At 43.9% G+C, this 21,626-nt stretch overlaps 1 protein-coding gene across 2 annotated transcripts in view; it reads right to left on the reverse strand.

The window, feature by feature from the left end:
• The window catches only part of IQCA1 (IQ motif containing with AAA domain 1), a 115,502-nt gene that overhangs the window by 71,683 nt on the left and 22,193 nt on the right, over positions 1–21,626 (reverse strand). For both annotated transcript variants that reach the window (XM_023759579.1, XM_023759573.1), the window contains exon 6: positions 14,818–15,023. In XM_023759579.1, the coding sequence (XP_023615347.1) occupies positions 14,818–15,023 (206 nt within the window). The remainder of the gene's footprint in view (positions 1–14,817; positions 15,024–21,626) is intronic.

Here is a 21,626-nt window from a genome sequence, read left to right on the forward strand (position 1 = left end):
ACAGTGCAACAAGGTTGATTCATTCAGTTATTAAACAATAAGTGTTGTGTGCCTATTAGCCCATTTCCAAAGTTCCTTTCAGCTCTGGAAACTCTAGGATTTGCATGAGACAAAGGCTGGTGGGGGAAGGGCGATGTTAATTTCTCACAGAATCCACTCAGTGATTCATGTTACTTTCTTATAAAAATGCCTTCAACACAGCCATCTGCCTGCCTGTTCTTTTACTGAGGCAGCCTGAGGAGAAAAACACCCGTGCCCTGTAACTCTCAGTGAGCAGATCCGAGGTGGAGAACATTTGGTAAAGTGGGGGCCTGTTAAAAATTTATGCCTATTGTCAAACATTTTTGCACAAATGTGAGAATGGCCGGCCCCAGAGTTGGCGGTGATTTAGAAAGCAGGACCACTGACGTGATACATTTCCCCCCCGAGGCCCGACACTGAGCTTCAGCGGGTCCTACCGTTTCAGACACGCAGGACAGAGATTTATCTGTGTTTCATCAAGTATGAAAAATATATGGATGGAGGGGTTTCCGGCCGGCACCCCCCAAGCCATCCCGTCACCTCTGTTCATGTCAGCAGGCTCATAAATCCCTCCTGCGCTCTGAAGAGAGCAGCTTGTGCCACTGCACAGAAGCACCCAGAAGTGTCACTCGCTGCCTATAAATTCACTGACACTCAATAAAGGCAATTGGCTGCACATGGACTTAGTTACCACGGTCCTCCATCCCTCACAGGAGAGGAGGAAGAAGGAGTGTGTGGAGCATGGCAGTTTCTTAGTGGCCCATTACACAATCTGATTTATCCCTGGATGTTTCTACTTATTAGCGGGCATCACAAGCAGTTACCACTCAGATGGAAGCCTCCTTCTTGATCTGAAGGTGTTATCTTTGCGCCTGCTCGAATCCTACAGGAACCTCCCTGCCCAACCCCCGCCCACTTTTATCTTATTAGAACGGACAATATATTACAGTTCACTATTGTGATTTGGGTTGAGAAAAGAGCCGCTTTAATTTCACCTCTCTGTCTTAAATACCTATGTGTAGAGAAAAATTAACACCCAGGCAAGAGCACCCCTTTAGGAAGGAATGGAAAGATTTTCCCACTAAATAGGCTGCCACCCGTCTCTCTGCACAGACTCAGTTCATAACCCCGGGCATTGCTCACCCACCAACCTTCCCAGTTTAAGGGAGGCGTCATTCCCCTCTCTAACTCAAGAATCTAGGAAGCTTAGAAAAGAGGAGGAAAAGGGCACACTAACAAAATGTTCAGGTATGTATGTTTCAAACTCACTTCTCATGTGCTACTTTAAGAAAATAAACAATCCTATATAATAAAAGGGTAATATGCAAATTGTCCCAGGACCAGGGTCATCAGTGTCTCCTGGAAGCTCATTATAAACTCAAACTCTACTCCAAAAACACAGGCGACAAAAGCAAACATGGACCAGTGGGACTTCATCAAACGCAAAAGCTTCTCAGTAGTAAAGGAAACAGCAAAATAAAAAGGCAATCTACAGAGGGGGAGAAAGCATTTGCAAGCCATCTATACAATAGAGCAGGGGTCCTCAAACTACGGCCCGCAGGCCACATGCAAATACAAATATTATATTTGTTCCCGTTTTGTTTTTTTACTTCAAAATAAGATATGTGCAGTGTGCATAGGAATTTGTTCATAGTTTTTTTTAAAACTATAGTCTGGCCCTCCAATGGTCTGAGGGACAGTGAACTGGCCCCCTGTTTAAAAAGTTTGAGGACCCCTGCAATAGAGGGTTAGAATCCAAAATATATAAGGAACTCCCACAACTTGATAGCAAAAACAGAAACAAAATAATAGCACGTTTTTTAAAAATGGGCAAAGTAACCTGAACAGATATTTCTCCAAAGAAGACATACAATTGGACAACAGGTACAAGGAAAAGTATTCAGCCTCACTGATCATCAGGGAAATGCAAATCAAAGCCACAGTGAGGTGTCACCTCACGCTGCTAGGATGGCCACCATCGGAGAGACGGAAGACCCGTGTTGGTGAGGGGATGGAGAAGACACCATGGGTACGATTGGTGGGAATGTGAGTTGGTGCAGCCACTATGGAAAACAGTATGGAGGCCCCTCAAAAAATTAATCATAGAACTTCTATACGATCCAGCAGCCCCACTTCTGGGTATCTACCTACAGGAAATAAAATCAGATCTTGAAGAGCTGAATGCAGATTGTGAAATAACAGAAAAACCATATATTAGTCTCTGCTCCAGTTCCTGGCACAGAGCTCCTGGAACCTGGGTCATTTCCTAAGTGATAAGAGCACAAGGAGCGAACGTTTGAACTCTGACCCTGGTTCCTGACACAGGGCTCCGAAACCCCCTGGAATTTCCGGGTGACCAGAGTGTCTTTTGCTCTAATGAGGCAATGTTTGGTGGGGACTGGTCACCAGGAAGATGGAACAGTGATTTGAAGCTAGGAAATTTCAACCTCACCCTCTACCTTCCAGAGAGGATGGGAATTGAGTTAATGATCTATCATGATTACATGAGGAAACTCCCATAAAATCCCAAAAGTGTGGGTTTAGAGAGCTTCTGGGTTGGGGAGTTTGTTGTCCAGGTGCTGGGAGGGTGGTGATGTAGGACAGGGCATGGGAGCCCCGCCCCTTTTTCACGGGCCTCGCCCTACACATCTCTTCCATCCGGCTGTTCCTCTTTGTCCTTTATCACATCCTTTTATAGTAAACCAGTGAATATAAGTGTTTCCCTGAGTTCTGTGAGCCATTTAGCAAATTATCAAACCCAAGTAGGTTTTTGTAGAAACCCTGATTTATAGCCAATCAATCAGTAGTATGGGTGACATCCGGGAATTGGTGTCTGGCACCTGAAGTTGGGGGGCAGTTTTGTGGGACTGAGCCCTCAGCTTGTTGGCTTTTATAGGGCGGTGTCACAGGAATTGCTTGATGTGTGAGTGTGACAGTAGTGTGTGGGGAAGGGAGAAAACAAAAAAGAGTGAGTTCTTTCTTTCTTTCACACACAACCCCATGTTCACTGCAACAGATAAAAGATAGAAAAACCCTAAATATCCATTGGCGGATATATGGGTAAGGAAAATGTGGTATATACATACAATGGAATGTTATTCAGCCATCAAAAAGGAGAAAATCTATCTGCCCGGCTGGTGTGGCTCAGTGGTTGAGCATCGACCTATGAACCAAGAGGTCACGATTATATTCCCAGTCAGGGCACATGCCTGGGTTGCAGGCTCAATCCCCAGTGGGGGCCGTGTAGGAGGCAGCCAGTCAATGATTCTCTCTCATCATTGATGTTTCTATCCCTTTCTCCCTCTCTCTTGCTCCCTGAAATCAATTTTTAAAAATATACTTTTTAAAAAAGAAGGTAATCTTGCAATTTGCTCCCACATGAATGAACCTGGAGGACATTAAGTGAAGTAAGCACAGGACAAACACTGTATGATACACTTAAATGAAGAACCTAAAATACTCAGACTCATAGGAGCAGAGAGAAGAAGGTTATTGACAAGGGCAAGCAGAGGAGGGCAAAGAGGAAGTGCTAGTCAAGGGTACAAGTGTCAGTCATACAGATGAGGAAGCCCTGGACAGCCGCTACCCAGCATGGAGCCCATAGTCAATAAAAGGGTCGTGTGAGTGAACAAATTAGCTGGAAGGACAGACCCTATGTCAAACGTTCTTATCACACACACAGAAGGCAAATTAATAAAGGGCGTGGAAGGTGACTTCGAAACGCAGCCTCTCAGGTTCCACCTGAGACCCACGGACAATGAACTCTGGGGTTGGGTCCAGAACTCGGTGTTTGACAAGCTTCCGGCTGATTCTGATTTGGGTCCCAGTGTAGAAGCACCACAGTCTGGCTCAACATTCAGGACAGTATTATCAGGATCTTCAGCATCTGCTGTCCCCGCTGCCCCTGAGCAGGGTCAGGGAAGACGGGGCGAAGGCATCACAGCCCTGACCCCTGAAGGCTTGCCATCCAGAGGGGAGGAGAGAGGCACGCTGCAGGGAGCAGCAGTATCCGCTGGAACAGACCGTGGGCCGCAGAGAGCGAGTGTGTCCACTGCGTTTGCACATGAGCCCTGGGCCTGTCTTTTAACAGGCCGGCGCCTGGAGAAACCACAAGAACCTATAGCTGCTGCGTGTTCTTAATTGGATTTACTGCGATAACGGACATCAAGATAGGCGACTGCTCCAGGGGTGCACCTGTCCCAAGGCCTCGGCGAGAACGCCGGGACCTTCAGTTCCCATCCCTCCTCTCCTTATGGCCCCCATTCATTTCCACCAAAGCAACTGGCAGAAAAATGTTATTCGCCTTCTCATCTGAGTAACCTGCACATGTTCACATCTCCACCGAAGGACCACAGATGCTTCTGAGAATTTACTGAAAACATATTGCAGGAGGAATAGGAAATAATGAGCCCCTCACACACCTCCCTGTGTGCGCCCACCCCTCTCCCACCCTCCTCTAAAACTTCTTTTTCATCCTGAAAGTCACTCACACTCCATGTGGAAAACTTGGAATGTAAAGGGAAAAACGAACAAAGCCACGGTCCCCCTACCCAAAGGCATCCATTGTCAACATGCTGGCGGCTTCTTCTGATGTCTTACAAGTCCTCAGAGGAACAGCTCGGAGCCGCCCTCGAGACCCAATTCCAGTTTCACACAAAGCCCATGATTCAGTCTGCCGGTAACTACCCAAGTTTTTAGCCAAGTTCCCTGACTTCCCTAAGCCCGCTTTGTCGTCTATAAAATAATTGGGCAAGCCAGCTCCTCAAATCCCATCATGCCCCTCTCCCTTCCTTCTATCTGCGCAGAACCCACCCCAGCTCCGTGTGGAGGTGCTTGGAAGCAGGAGACAGAGATGGGGTCAGGAACAAGGGGAGCCCCGGGTTTACAGGTTGTAGCTAACGAGCCCCGTGGCCTTGGCCACCGCCATCCTTCCCACAAGATGACACAGTGCACTCCGCCCGGTGGCGGCAGTCGGGGCCCACAGACAGGGCTTCTGCGGTTGGAGCGCTCAGAACGAATGTGCTTTGGGGACATTGTGCCTTTTAGAATCAAGCCCCGTCTCTCAGGAGCCTCGAGCCCAATAAACCTTACTCAACCTTTCTAAGCCTTGGAGTCCCATAAGGGCAACCGTGGGAGGCACCTGGCACAGTCCCTCGTGTATGAGCAGTGGAAAGACCTGTGGCATCAAAAGAGAATTTTTTGTCAGTGTCCACAGGAGTGAACAGCAATGGAAGCGAGGTAGGCCGTGGTCTAGGAGCGACCCAGGTAGCCTCCCACGTGTGCAGGAGATACACACTTCTCCAAGAAAACAGGAAACCTGACATTCTCCTTCACTCCAAACACACCACTCACTCCAGCCCATTCCTGCCTTGCCCAGTGCCTGCTGGGCTAGGAGCACTCCTTTCCCCAATTGCCATCAATTCTGCAGTCCCTCCAGGAATTTGGGGCCGAAATTAGCACAACCTAGGGGGTGGGGTGAGACAGGAGTCCATAGGCCCCTAGGCCCACCTGCCTTAAAATGACAAACCTTGACTTGCAGAACTGTATGCAAAGGGTAAATCTGAAAATGAAAAAACAAAACAAAGCATTCCAAGACCTCTTCCAGAAAGAATGTCCATTTGCGGGTGATCTTAGACATGTCACACCCCTGCCCTGGGGACTCGAAGCACATTCCTCACTGTCTATATTTTGTTTGCCTGCTCTGTTATTATCCCCTCAGCTTTATCCCCCTCTCACCCCCACTTCTCACAGCCCTTTCTCAGCCCAGCCTTCTCCCAGAGACTGGCAACAACGCAGTTGTTGGAAAGACACAGTTTTGAATAGTGATAGGAAGGCCGCAGACCCAGGGATGAACTGCAAATTGTGTGTCTGAGAATGAACGCCTTCCTACACGTGGAACATCATCACTGAAGATACAGCCTGTGCTGCACATTGTTCAAAGGCCTTAGAAGTATTGATCTACATCATCCTTCCTTGCAGTGAGAGCTAGTAATACTAATACCCTCACTTCAAGATGAGGAGATGGAGGCACAGGTGGGTTAAGTAACTGGTTCAAGGTCACACAGCAAATGCTAGAGCTGGAATTTGAGCCCAGGCAGCCTGGCTCTAAGACCTCTACATATGGTGTGTGTGTGTGTGTGCGTGCGTGTGTGCGTGCGTGCGTGCGTGCGTGTGTGTGTGTGTGTGTGTGTGAGAGAGAGAGAGAGAGAGAGAGAGGGCGATTTATAATGGATTTTTAAAATTACGGCTAACAGAATAGATACCATTACATCATGAGATTAGAAGGCAGTGGCATTTCAATTCCCAGCCAGGCTCACCTGCTGAGGACCCCAGAGCCCTTCCTCTTAACCATCACTTCTGATTGTGTGTTGGCTTTAAAAGTGGAACAAGGCTACTTAATTTTCATCCCTTTAAGATCCCTTAAGATTCCATGGATGGAAAGGGACCTGCTGCAGAAGAACTGGCACGGGCCAACCCGGAGCCATCGGCCTGTTTGGGGATGTCACTCTCCCTGGACTGAAGGGTGAGCCGGACGTCAGGTGTGGGTCCAACAAGTGAGTAACAGATGCAGCTGGGAGAACGGCAATGTTCCACAGCAGACCCGGCGGTCTAGGACCAGCCCTGGTTTCCAGAGCTGATGGCCACTCAGGTGGCTCTGCTCCCTGTGAGGGAGCCAAGGAGGAGCCCGGAACCTCTTCAGAGACAAGAGCCCATGGTCCACGGCCTGGCTGAGGGCAGGCAGCTTCCCTGGGCTGCAGGTTCTCCTTTGTCACCCTAAGGGGTGGGAGGAAGTCACTTTTTGATGACACTTTATTACTTCCTTTTTATGTTATTTATTTTTTATCTATCTGTCCATCTATTTTTAAATCTGTATTACTTTATTGGGGTAACATTGGTTAATAACATTCTCTAATACAGCATCTGTATATTGCCTTGTGTGCTCTGCACCTGAACTCTAGTCTCCTTCCATCACCACGTATTGGACCCCTTTTACTCTCTTCATCTTTCCCCTCACCCCCTTCTACTCTCATAATCACCATTCTGTTGTCTGTGATGATACTTTAAATGAAGCTTATTGATGGATCTTGAAACTGAAATGATGGTTTATAACAGGACCCAAGCCAAGAGAAATAGCACCTGTAGCAGATGTTTCTCCAAAGGAAGTGTCCCATGACTGTGCTGTCCAGTATGGTATCCATAACAGCATGTGCCTGTCTACATTGAAATTAAATAGTCAGATCTTCAGTGTCCTTGACCGCCTTTTCAGTGTTCAGCAGCCATATGTGGCTCATGGCTACTACACTAGAAAGTGTGACTCTAGACCGGCGGTTCTCAACCTGTGGGTCGCGACCCCTTTGGGGATCGAACGACCCTTTCACAGGGGTCGCCTAAGACCATCGGAAAACACATATATAATTACATATTGTTTTTGTGATTAATCACTACGCTTTAATTATGTTCAATTTGTAACAATGAAATTGGGGGTCACCACAACATGAGGAACTGTATTAAAGGGCTGCGGCATTAGGAAGGTTGAGAACCACTGCTCTAGACCATTTCCACCACTTCAGAAAGTCCATCCGGGGCAGCGCTGGTCTAGAGTGTGATACAAACTCTGTAGTTTGGTTCTTCATATGGATCAATGCATGAAGGGGAGAACAGTGCTTACCTCACAGAGTGATTGAGGGAGAATTAGGCTGAATAACAGCCTTCAAAATACTGGGTCCTAATCCCTGGAGCCTGTCAGTGTTATTTTATATGGAGAAAGGGTCTTTGTAGATGATTAAATGAAGGGTCATGAGACAGGGAAATTATCCTGGGTTATCTGGTGGGTCCTAAATGCCATCACAGGTGTTCTCCTAAGAGTGGTACAGAGTGAGATAGAGACACACAGGAGAGGAGAAGGCAATGTGACTCCAGAGGCAGAGACTAGCAGGGGTGGGCAAACTTTTTGACTCGAGGGCCACAATGGGTTCTTAAACTGGACCGGAGGGCCGGAACAAAAGCATGGATGGAGTGTTTGTGTGAACTAATATAAATTCAAAGTAAACATCATTACATAAAAGGGTACGGTCTTTTTTTTATTTAGTTTTATTCATTTCAAACAGGCCGGATCTGGCCCGAGGGCTGTAGTTTGCCCACGGCTGGACTAGAGTGATGTGGCCACAAGCCGAGGAATGCTGGCAGCCTCGTGGAGCTGGAAGAGATGAGGAATAGACATTCCTCTAGGAATAGACATTCCTCTAGAGCTCCTAGGGGGAATGCAGTTCTGCTGATACTTCGATTTGATTTCAGACTTCCTACTTCCAGAACTGGGAGGAAATAAATTTCTAGTGGTTTAAGCCACTAAGTTTGTGGTAATTCATAACAGTGACAATAGCAAATTAATACAAGGGTTAAATTAGTTAATGTGTTAAGCACGTAGAATTCCTGGCACACAATAAGTACCCAATAAATATTATTATTATCATTTTAAATTAACACACACCTAATATACCCAATCACCAGAATGGTTTTAATGACGAGAGGCCAGGGGTAAGTTACAGGCGATTAAACCCCCACATTTGAGTCCGACTCTGGGAGGATGAGGAGGGGCGGAAGGTGAAGGAGAGGAAGCTGGCGTTTGCTTGATGAACTGAAGTGCTCTCCAACTGAAACCATGTTTCCAAGATTGAAATATTTGACAAAAACAGTTATTTCAAATAGGTTGGCCTGTAGGAAGGACAGTGAGCTCAAATGCCCCCCAGTCCAGAGATTCCAGGTCCCTGGAGCATTAGTGTGAAGCACCCTGGAGGTGACCACAGCTGAGAGCCTGCTCCACGGGCGGGAAAGAGACCTAAGGGTGTGACATGGGCACGGGAGAAAGTATCAGCCATGCTCTCCCATGACTGTACATCCAAGAACGTCCCAGAGCCTCAAGTGGAAAACCATTCGAACCCACTGGAGAGCTGGGTTAGGTGATGGTGCACATTGTTTAAAAATATATAACCAATATTAATAGAAAATAGTATTTGGAGAAAATCTCATCTAAAACAGGAAAAACACCTACAAAGTTCAAAACCTTCACAGGAAGCTTGTGGGGCCCGAGTCTTTATTTGCAGCATCTCATTCAATCCCACCACAACCTGGCAGCAGGTACTATCGCCGAGGCTCCGAGCAGGGACGCCCAGGGAGCAGGGCCAGCCCGGCCGCAGTGAGTCGTAGGCCCTGGGCAGTGGGCTCTTAAGGACTGTTTATTTCTCCTCTTCTGTGTCTTTCTCTCTCTAGCTTTCCCATTGACCAATTAAAAAATAAAAGGCAAATGACAACTGGAAAGTCATTATTGCAATGATATGTTAATAAAGCGTTGGTATGTATCAGTAACATATATATATATAATTATAATTTAGAGATCACTTAAAAAGGCATCACAAGGAGAAGCAGATAAATGACAGGGAAGAGATTACTGAGACAGTATCTTCTCTTTTCAATTGACAAAAGATTAAAAAGATAATAATTCATTAACTAGGGCATCCATGCACTAGGCTGTTAAGCAATCATTAAAAACCTCTTTTGAAAAACATTTTAAGGACATGGGAAAAACCAATTTAAAATTTTTAAAAATTAGAAAAAGAATCCACCAAACTGCAATTAAAATATATATGCAAGAGGGAAAGACTGGAAGGAAATTTACCCCAAATTTTACAGTAGCAACCTTGGTATACAAAAGTTATACTATATGCTTTTAATGTTCTTCTTTAAACTCCTCTGTCTTATGAACTTTCTGCAATGAGCATGTATTACTTTTAACTTTGGAAAAAAAGACTTCCTTTAAGATAATTTAAAAATTGACTTAAAAAAATCTGGGTATAACCCTTTTTGGCAACTGTAAGTATTAAATAGATGAGCTAAGAATAAGTATTTAAAATTGTGGGAGTATATACGAATTGTAACTTCTAGAAATTCTCTAAGTTGCCATCGTGTGGCCTATTGGAATTTAGCCTGAGGGTTGATCATGTTTCATGTTTCAAAAGACAATATTTGCTTTTTATGTGTCTTTGATTTAAAAGAGCAAGGAAAAGGATTTTTATCAAAGTCAATCAGATCAATGTAATCCAATTAAGAAGATAAATGCACCCTCGACCTTACATTCCTCCAAGAGAGGAACCTCTACATCTTTGTGAATTACACGCAGCAAAGCCCTGGGAGCTGCTCTGACTTGGCCTCAGACTGTCAGGTCAGTGACCCCAGGATGAACATTCTCAAGGGGCCGGCCAGCCAGGCCTGGATCTTCAAAGGGAGCCCAGAGCCCCTGCACTGTTGGGAGGGCCGCTCCCGGGTGACATCAGGGCCTGCAGAAGTCTCCCATGACCCTCCCAGACCTCAGGTGGGGGAAGCAACTCCTGCCTCCCTAGTCTTTAATCAAAAGATGATTTCCAACCGTGCCATGCAGGTACTGCATTCATCACTTTGAAACATTAGAGTGTTTTAAAATTTAAATGTTTATTTTGGGTTATGCCCAACTCATTGCTTGTCTTTCTTCTAATATATTTTTAACTAGGCTTTCTATTATAAAAATAGTACTTATTGAAAAAGACTTCAAAAGCACATGAGAATATAAAATAAAAGCCAACATCACCGCTCTAGTTTGCAGAGGTAGCCACACTAACAGTGTCTAGTGTATCCTTCCAGAAGATTTCCATGCACATACAAACATATAATTAATAAGTTAAATGTGTGTATGAATATATACACTGAGTGGCCAGATTATTATGACCACCTGACGTTTGTAGGCAAATTGGCCGTACATTGCATCGTATGGATATGGAAGCCGAAGGCCTGTTCAAACACCTTTGCTGTCTGCAGTTACCAAGATAAAACGTCTCCAATTCGCACAAGAACACAAGGATTGGACAGTCGAGCATTGGAAAACAGTCATGTGGTCTGATGAGTCACGTTTCCAGTTGCATCATGCAGATGGCAGAGTGAGAATTTGGCGGAAGCAGCATGAAAGCATGCACCCCACATGCATAAATACAACCCTTCAAGCTGGTGGGGGCAGTGTTATGGTTTGGGGCATGATTTGGGCCCTTTAATTCATGTGGAACAACGTCTGAATAGCACAACATACCTAAGTATTGTTGCTGATCAAGTTCATCCTAACATGTTGATGGCATATCCCAATGGAGATTACAAGACAATGCGCCATGCCACGGTGCTCGTATTGTGCAGGAGTGGTTTCAAGAACATGAGGGAGACTTTACCTTGCTTAGGTGGCCCCCACAATCACCAGATCTCAATCCAACTGAGCATTTGTGGGATGAAGTTAAAAGAGCCATCAGGCAGCTGGTTCCACAACCATCAAATCTCACAGAACTGGACAGTGCTATTTATCAGGCCTGGTGTCAGATTCCTTGCATCACCTTTCAACATCTCATGGAGTCAATGCCAAGAAGATTGGCCGCAGTATTGAAGGCAAAAGGTGGCCCTACGAAGAACTGATGGGGTGGTCATAATAATCTGGCCACTCAGTATATATATCTCCATCCCACATTCAAAGGCTGTTAAATTGCATTGTTTACCCGTATCTTCAGAAAAAATCACTTCTACTGTCATGGTAAACAACCTGCTTCTCTATTTATAATGGTCTGGCCCTCTAGCAACTTCAGTGTGAAAGTATAGCTAATTTGCCTACAAACGTCAGGCGGTCATAATAATCTGGCCACTCAGTGTATATGTATGTGTGTATATATTATATATTTTAGCTTATTTGAGATTATAATTGTACATAGTGCTGTCTACTTTGTTTTGTCAAATAAAAATAAATTTGATTTTAAAATGTCTATATGTCATTGGTAAATATGTTCTCCCATACAGTGGGTTCCATTTTCATTTTGATGTGGGTTTCTTTTGCTGTGCAGAAACTTTTTATTTTAATGTAGTCCCATGTGTTTGTTTTTTCCTTTGTTTCTTTTGCCCTACGTGTTGTATCAGTAAATATTTTGCTACATGAGATGTCTGATATTTTGCTGCCTATGTTTTCTTCAAAGCTTTTCATGGTTTCATGAATTACATTTAAATCTTTTATTAATTTTTAGTTTATTCTTGTGTATGGTATAAGTTGGTGATGTAGTTTCATTTTTTCACAAGTACCTGTCCAATTACCCCAACACCTGGGAAACTGTCCTTACTCCATTGTATGCTCTTGCCTCCTTTATCAAAGATTAATTGAGCATAATGGATTGGGTGGATTTCTGGGTTCTCTGTTCTGTTCCATTTATCTAAATGCCTGTTCTTGTGCCAGTACCAGCTGTTTTAATAGCTTGTTATCTGGTATTATGATTCCTCCAACTTTGTTCTTCTTTCTCAAGATTGCTGCAGGCTATCCAGGCTCTTTTTGGGTTCCATATAAATTTTTGGAGTGTTTGTTCTAGATCTGTGAAATATGCCATTGGTATTTTAATAGGGATTGCACTGAATCTCTAGATTGCTTTGGGTAGTATGGACATTTTAATGATGCTAATTCTACCAACCCATGAACATGGTATATTCTTCCACTTGTTATATCTTCTTTTATCTCTTTTTTTCAACAATCTATAGTTTTCTGAGTATAAGTCTTTTACCTCCTTGGTTAAGTTTATTCCTAAGTATCTTAATTTTGGTTGTTGCAATGGTAAATGGAATTGTTTAGTTTCTCTTTCTGAGAGTTCATTATTGGTGTATAAAAATGCCAATGATTTCTATGTATTAATTTTGTATCCTGCTACATTGCCAAAATTTAATTTATTAAATCTAGTAGTTTTTTTGGTGGAGTCGTTAGGGTTTTGTGTGTACAATATCATGTCATCTGTGAATAATGACATTTTTATATCTTCCTTTCTGATTTGGATGTCTTTTATTTTTTCTTCTTGTCTGATCACTGTGGCTAGAACTTCTAGTACTATGTTGGATAAAAGTGGTAAAAGTGGGCAACCTTGTCTTGTTCCTGTATTTAGGGGAAATGGCTTTAGTTTTTGCCCATTGAATATGATGCTGGTTGTGATACATCTGATAAAGGGTTAATATCCAAAATACATGAAGTACTCATACAACTCATAAAAGTCAACAAAAGGAAGACAAATAACCCAATCAAATGGGCAGAAGACATAACAAGACACTTCTCCAAAGAGGACATACAAAAGGCCAAGGGACATATGAAAAAATGCTCAAATCATCAGAGAGATGCTAATTAAAGTGACAATGAGATACCACCTCACACCTGCCAGAATGGATACCATCAATAAATCAACAAACAAGTGCTGGGGAGGATGTGGAAGAAAGGAACCCTAGTACACTGCTGGTTGCAGACTAGTACAGCTATTATGGAAAACAGTGTGAAGTTTCCTTAAAAAATTAAAAATGAAACTGCCATTTGATCCAGTGATCCCACTTCTAAGAATATATCCTAAGGAGCCTGAAGCAACCAATCAGAAAGAATATATATGAACCCCTATATTTATAGCAGCGTTATTTACAATAGCTAAGATCTGGAAACAGCCCAAGTGCCCATCAGTAGATGAGTGGATAAAAAAAACAACCTGTGGTACATTTACACAATGGAATACTACACTACTATAAAAAAGAGAGAGAAGGATCTTTTACCCTTTGAGACAGCCTGAAGGGACCTGGAGAGTATCATGCTAAGTGAAATAAGTCACTCCAAGAAAGACAAGTATCACATGATCTCATGTATATGTGGAATCCAATGAACAAAATAAACTGACCAACAAAATAGATCTAGAGACATGGAAGCGTGCAATAGACTGAGGATCCTCAGAGGGAATGGGGAGAAGGAGGAAAGAGATCAACCAAAGAACTTATATGCATAAATGAATAAACCATGGACACAGACAATAGTGGGATGAAGGCCTAGGGAGGGGAAGGAAGTGGGAAGGAGGAGGGTCAATGGGGCGGAAAAGGAGGACATCTGTAATACTTTCAACAATAAAGATAAATTTTAAAAATGTCTATATAAAACTAAAGCATCATGTCATTGATAGAAAACATTTCTGTGGACACCTATTCTCTGAAGTCCCAAGAGAAGGGAGGAGAGTTCCTGATGGCAGAAGTTCATGAACATTGGGCATGTCATCCACATTAACTATAAAAATGAGGTTTTTAATGATAATCCCACAAGATTTAATCGGAAGACAATTCATTTAAAACAATGCCTTTCTCCCTAAATTTCCATGATCCCACAAGCCATCCTAAGATTATTTCCTCCGGACACAATTATGTAATTGGATAAGAATGAAAGGCTGTGACACCGTTGCCCACACCATTTACTGCAAATACCTGACTTGTATGTACCATTCCGTTCTCAGGCCAGATGTGTGACTAAGCAGGTGGTCATAATATAAGAGAGTAACAATGATCTACACGGAGAGGTCTAAGTGCTCTGCATTTCCAAACAACCTCATGATGTGGTACGAGTCTTGTCCTCCTGTTCCAGACGAGGAAACTGACCCACAGAGAAGTTAACCACACAGGTCACTCAGCTATTTCTCCCAAAGCAAGGCTGCACACTGCCTGGAGGAGGAATGGGGGTGGGGCGCATGATGTTCAAGTCCACGGGGTCAGGGAAGCATTATAGAAACTGTGATTAAAGAAAAAGACAGCAGCAAATGATTACAAAAAATTAGTTCCTGAATTCATAACCTTGACATTTCACTTTTCTACAATGAAGCCGAAAACCCTCGTAAATCTACATCAACATGCTCCTGTGCTGAAAACATACAAGAGACAGTCAGGCGTGGTCTCTAGGCCACTGGCGCTCACCTGCATTCGATGATCCAGTGCCGGATCTGGTCTCGGAGGTTCTCCTTGATGTCTGCACCTTCTATTAATTGCAGCTGGCTCTTGATGGTGTCCAGGGCGGTCTTGTAGTCCTCTTCATGCTTTATCTGCAGCTCATCCCGCAGGCCGGTCACCCTTTCAGCCTGGACTATTGTAGCACTGACTTCATTCAACAGAGGAGGCGGGTCCTGAGAATACAAGCAGAAAGGTTTGAGATCATAAAGGTTACAAAGCTGGTGGAAAATATTAGAACTGGGGAATTATCCCAATATCTTCAATGGTGTCTTACCAAAGGCTCATAGAAATACATGCAGGACACAAGAATCAGATTTGGCGGGAACATTTGTCAATGTGATTCACTGCCCCGGGGAAGAAAGATGGTGCTCATGCCACACCATTTCCCAGAATCCAATGGGAGATATAAGTTAGCTTGAAAAAATGCATATTCAGTAAACCTTAAAAAAAAATCACCCAAACTACAGAAAGTAAACTTTTTCTGAATCTTCTTGGTTAGTGGGAGAATAAACACTATAGAACAGGGGTGGGCAAACTTTTTGACTCGAGGGCCACAATGGGTTCTTACTGGACCGGAGGGCCGGAACAAAAGCATGGATGGAGTGTTTGTGTGAACTAATATAAATTCAAAGTAAACATCATTACATAAAAGGGTATGGTCTTTTTTTTTTGGTTTTGTTTTATTCATTTCAAACGGGCCGGATCTGGCCTGCGGGCCGTAGTTTGCCCACGGCTGCTATAGAATAAGAAAATATTTGGAGCAAGCCAAAAGCTGTGAAGAGAGTGTGAGTGCTCTGATTTCAAGAAAATCCAACATCAGCCCTGAAAACTCTGTTCCATTGCTAGAGACCTCCAAAAAAGAAAATTATCTGCTGACCCAGACACTCACTGTGATATTGTATCTTATTGTCAGAATGTTCTTCCCCAAAGTCTGCAGATTAGCAAGCCAACAAATGCCTGTCTATTGAGTACCAACCAAGTGCTCAGCCCTGGTCCAGCATCCTGAAGGGTGTGGTCAGAGAAAATACAGAACAATGTCGAGACTTAACTCCTACTCTTTAAAATCCCTACAGAAAAACAGTTGGCAGGATAAGAGTGATGCATGACATAGGCTGGAACAATGGCCAATAACCTAGGAAAGTGCTATGTTGTGGGTTTGGGTGGAAAGAGCTAAAAGGGACTTGGAGAAGGAAAGCATGCCTGGGGCTCCTGGTGCCAGGAATCACTCCTTGGAGAGCTGGGACAGTAGAGATCCTGAGCTCCAGGGAGTTCAGAGATTCAGCCCAGGTCACTTAGCAAATGAAGGGCCAATTCAGGGGTGAGCTGGAGCCAGCCCATAACGGCTCATGAGATCTAATTGATGCATTTCCAGGAATTTTGCAAGCTGGCTGTTAAATCATCATCTTTGAATGTTAAATTTTATAAATTTATAATTAAATCAGTTATATTAAAAATGAAAGTCATCAATACTAAAAATCTCATCACTTCTTAGCTGTTTTCACTGGATTTTACTATTATCTATGCGCTTGACATTATGCATGTTCATCATTTCTCTATGTTGAAAGTGCCATGTGGTGGTGGGTGACTGTCTGTACCTTCCAACGGTGTTCACTCAGGTAGGAGCCTGAAGTTGGCTACAGAAATTAGCAAATGCTGTAAGTCAGGGCTTTGGATATTGTTCTGATTGAACTGTCTAGACTTAAGTGATAGGAAAATAACAATGCAGATAAACATAAAAATGTGCCGTGTCTGTATCAGCTACGTTGTGACTAGCACAAGAAGTTGAGGAAATATTCTTCCAGCCCCAAAACTGTAATCTGATTCAGCAAAGGGGTGTCCGACTTTTAAAACTGATGGCTGAGTGAAGCTGCAGTGTCCTTTGGTTGTCTCACTTTCGTCTTATTAAGGCACATGAAGGTAACAATCTATGTCCATATCAGAACTACACTCACTCATCAGATGCAACCCCTTATCATCCAGACAACAGACAGAAGAGCTCAGTAACAATCAAGGAAAGTGTTCTGTGAGCACTGATGGCTAGGTGAGATTGGCAACAAAGAGGAGCGTAGATTTTATTATTAGTAGTAAACTGTATGTACACAACCTTATATCAATGAAATGATATATGCATACATTTTCCCCAGAGAGCCTTGGTTAAGCATTACCAGTGCAGCACTGGGTACGTCCAAGACTAGAACCCCGTTGTTCTGGAAGGTTCTCCCACCACTCACCCGTCATCTGCATCCTACCCACCGCCCACCTTCTGTGGGCTTTCCTTCCCAAAGAGGCTGTAGGGTATGGAATGGTCAAAGAGCCTGCAGAATCCAGGGCAAAGCTAAGCTCAAAAGATTTCTGTTGAGTCAGGGCATAAAAGGAACCTCTCTTCCTGGAAAAGAGAACAGCATAAGCCAAGGCACTGAAGTGGAAGGGAACATGGCTGTGGGTCACAAGGAGATGAGCTGGAACGGGGCACAGGAATTAGCAATTCTAATCCTCCGTCATACCCATCAGTGGCTCTTAACAATGTCTGTGCCTCAGAGACCTCTGTCGGTCTGGCAAAGCCTAGGGATGTCTTTTACAAATAATGTTTTCAAATGAATAAAAAGAAAATAAACAGATTTACAAAGGAAACCGATTATACCGACACACAGCTCTACCCGGTAACGACTAGACTGGGGTCCTGGGTCACTGAGAGGAAGACCACAGAGGTAAAGTGCCATTTTTATCATGTCGTATCAAGAGGGCAAACTATCAACCTGCTAACCTGGATCACCTGGCTTACGTGGTATCTTTCAGGTTTCCCCTTCTAAGACCACTGCCCCCCTCCTCCCCACCCCCTCCACACTGTCCTCTGGAAGGAAGTCACTGTGCATAGCCCCCGCTTAAGGAGTGGGAGTTACGTTCTACTTCCTTGAAGGTGGAGAACCTGAAATTATTTGAAAATTTTCTGCATAATAGATTGGTCTCTTCTCCCACATTTATTAAATGATTCAATAATTTATTTATATCAATATGGACTCATGGATATTTCACACATACTTTGGGTTATAATCCCAGTATCACTTTATTATGTTGTTTAGATTGTCCCAGTTGAACGGTTGTGACGGAGACTCTATGTCCTGCAAAACCTAAAATGATGAGGAACAGGAAGGAGGAGGAGAGGAGGAGGAGGAGAAATTTATAAAAGGGATCAAAGCAGCAGAGGGGACCACTTCCTGAGCTTCTCCTGCGCTTGCTCCCTCTACAGAAACAATCTCGTAGTCCTTGCCACAGTCCTGCTGGGCAGGTACTATTATCACATGAGGACATGGAACCAGAAAGTTGAGTCAGCGTTCCCCAATGCACACAGCTGGCACGTGGCAGAGGCAGGGAACAAGGCCTAGTTTATGTGATCCAAAGCCATGCTCTGGGATTTCAGGGCAGGGTGTCTGGGCTTAAGTCTGGGCTGTGCCACTTGCTACCTGTGTGATTTCATACAAGGTCCCAACTCTCTGAAGGCTCCGTCTCCCACTCTTTAGGATGAGGGCAGCATTAGGCTGTGATGACTGAATGGGACCCTCTCTGGAAAGCTCTGTCTGGAGTCTGGCATGGGTGGGGGTGCTTGGTGCAGGTTCACTGTGGGGTCAGTGCGGGGGTCAGTGTGATTGCTGTCCTTGCACCAGCGGCACCAACATTGGGTGCCTGGAACCCAGGGAAGCTAGGAAGCTCCCTTGTAGAGAAATTTCCAGGATAAGAGAAAAATATTAAAGTCTATTTTGAAAGCTGTGAAACCAGCAGATGACAAAATTGAAGGTCTTGTTTCCATGGATACAACTATAAATTTCAATCAATTAGTGGGGGGAAATGGTCATCTTAAAGACTCAATTCATGTCATATACTAAAATAAATTCCAAATGAATGAAACAGTTAAGTGCAACAAGTACACACACACACACACACACACACACACACCACAACCTCCAAGAAATACCTATGAACCCCTGGGAGTGATTTCTCAACTTGAAACCACAATCCAGATGTTGTTGGAATTCAGCGTCCACTTAATGACACAAAATCAAGGTAGAAAGATGAAAAGAAAATCACACATATAGGAGTTTATAAAAACATGCATCAGGAAGTCGAAGGAAATAAGCCAATTATCTACATTTAGTATAAGAAGAATGTGTGACTGTTATGACAGGAGAAAATGCTAAAACTACTTTAAATCTGAATCTAGAATGAAAATTATAGAATCCTTTTGAAGAACAATCTTAAAAACAAGCTAAATTGCCTCACTGTGCAGGTGCTCAAAGGCAGGACTTTATATGATACATTTGGTGTCACTATAAAGAGATAGGCATTCCCTTTACTTAATCATATAAAGAAGTAGCCAATTCTTACACCTCCCAGGTAATGTTTCCCCTTCCTAGTGCCTACATCTTATAATTCTTCTACAGATTTTTCCCTCATCTCTCCAAGGACTATTGTAGAACCCATTGTTTTCGTGACTATGTTAAAGTGGGTCCCTGCTACAAAGGACCCAACTTCCTCCGTCTGTGATGACTGTGTGAAATTGAAGTCTTGCATTAATGTTATGATTCTCACAATCAATGAATCACACAAACGGCTTCCGCCCCCAATTACATCCTTCTTATGGTGATTTATGGCAAATTTCTTTCACAGACGTATGTATACAAACTATAGTTTAAATTGGGCCTTTTCCCGGGTTATCCCTAAAAATGAAGTAATGAGTAGTGACTCTGATGCGTGTCCTGTCCATAGCTCTCCATGTGCTGCTTGGCGGACTTCCTCCCGCTCCATGACCTCTGAGCGGAACGGGAAATCTCCCAGCTCCCATGGGACTGCACTGTGTCCCCACGTTGGTTCACCGGAGTCCTTTACTCATGTTCACATCCACCTCCGAGGTGGAAATGGGGACCTGGCCGCCCCATTGGACAGATGAGGACACGGAGGTTCAGAATTGAGTGAGTTTCCGAGTCATTCTGCATTAATGAACAAGCCATGAGGTTTCTGGCTCCGTGGCTATGAGTTCCTCCTGCTACACCAGGCAGTGCTGTTCTCCTGTGTGTCCATGTGTGTTTCTCCCTATAGACACGCTCCGACAAACATACACTTGGGGTCACTGGCAGCATCTTTCTCTAGTTGCTTCTAAATGTAGAGGTTGTCATCTCTTCGGGTCCCACGTTAATGAGCAGCTTTTCCTCGGGGCTAAAACATCTTTTCCTCCTCGGCAAGCTCGGTCATATGGAATTCAAATTCGAGAACTCATCGTCGCATCAACAGCAACTCATTTAAAAATAAATTATGAATATTAAGGGGAAATAGGAAGCGAGATAACATACGATGTATTGAAATACATTAGCGGTAGAATTACGCGTCTTAATGAAGGCTTCCCATGTGAATAAACCATTATATTTACAAGCTTTCCATAGTTAATGACCTGGAACCGGATAACGCAACCTACGCTGATGGCAAGGTCCTCCGTCAGCAGAAATATGCATATTAATAATTGATGCTGCTGTAAAAACAGGACATCGGGGGACGCTTCCTGGGTTTGTGGGGAAATAGGACTCCATGGTCCATTAACTTGAAATGCTTAGCTAATGTTTCATGGGCTTTGTCTTAAAAAATCCGTGTTCAAATTAGTAAGAGAAAATGGACATTTGTCCAAATGGAAATCTGTTCCATGTAGCAGTCACAAATGCACTTGCAAATAGGTGGTTGGATGAGGACAAGCTTCTGGAGAGGCCCAGGGTGTTGGGGGGTTCGCTTCTTCATGGTGCTTTGTTGTCCCTGATGGCAAAGCCAGAGCAGTGAGGGGAAGGGGGCATCTAGCGAAGCAAATGACCGCTTGCGGGGTCTCGTGCTGTGGCCAACCCAGAGATGAACCCGCCCGCCGCCTCCTGGGAACAGCGGGCAGCGCTGCTCATTAGGAAGCTCTCGGGCCCAGCTCCTGGGGCCACGGGGCGCCCCTGCCCCCGTCTGACTTTGCCGGGGGGATGACCGCCTCATGCTGTGGAGGGAACCGCGCTGCAGTTGCTCCATTTCCTTGGTTTATGGAATTAAGCCATTTTGTTCCATCATTCCATTTTAGAGCGATGTGTCTGTATTTATAAACCTGTGCTTATACCAGCGCGCCTCCTCATGACGACGGAGCCAGCAGGCGTGGCAACAGGACCGCAGGGAGACCCAGGCCGGTGATTTCCTTTGCCCTCGGCGCCAAGTCCAGTTACGTGATGTCATTAAGTGAAGATGCCCCAATTTGAGTGGGTGCCAAACTATTAAAGGTTAAAATTTTTCTGGTCCTTAGGTCCGATTTCTAAAACTTTCTTAGTAGTTTTAAAATGTGCGTAATTAGGAGCTGTGCTAGAACAGAGTCTGATTGAGCTTATGATTGATTAGTGGAGGAAGCTTAATCTGTTTCTTGGGTCCTACTTTCTTTAAAAATGTTTTAGATAAACACTTTAATGGCACTTACAGGTTGCAAAGCACTGTTTTAAGTGGCTGACCAATATTAACTATTTTATTTATTATAATAGCCTTATGTGTAGGTACTGTTGTTATTTTCATTTTAAATATGAAGAAACTGAAGCACAGAGAGATCAAGGAACTTACCCAGGGTCACACAGCAAGAAGTGGTAGACTGGGGCTTTGACTCAAGGCATCTATTTCTAGACTCTCTGTTCTTAGCCTCTATGCTTTGCTGTGTTTCTCCACTGACAGGTTTCTTACAGTTTAAAGCACTTTGTCTGAAAATATTTTTATGGATATTATAA

The sequence above is a fragment of the Myotis lucifugus genome, unplaced genomic scaffold (genome assembly GCF_000147115.1).
Source record: "Myotis lucifugus unplaced genomic scaffold, Myoluc2.0 scaffold_3, whole genome shotgun sequence".
In the NCBI taxonomy this organism is placed as follows: Eukaryota; Metazoa; Chordata; class Mammalia; order Chiroptera; family Vespertilionidae; genus Myotis; species Myotis lucifugus.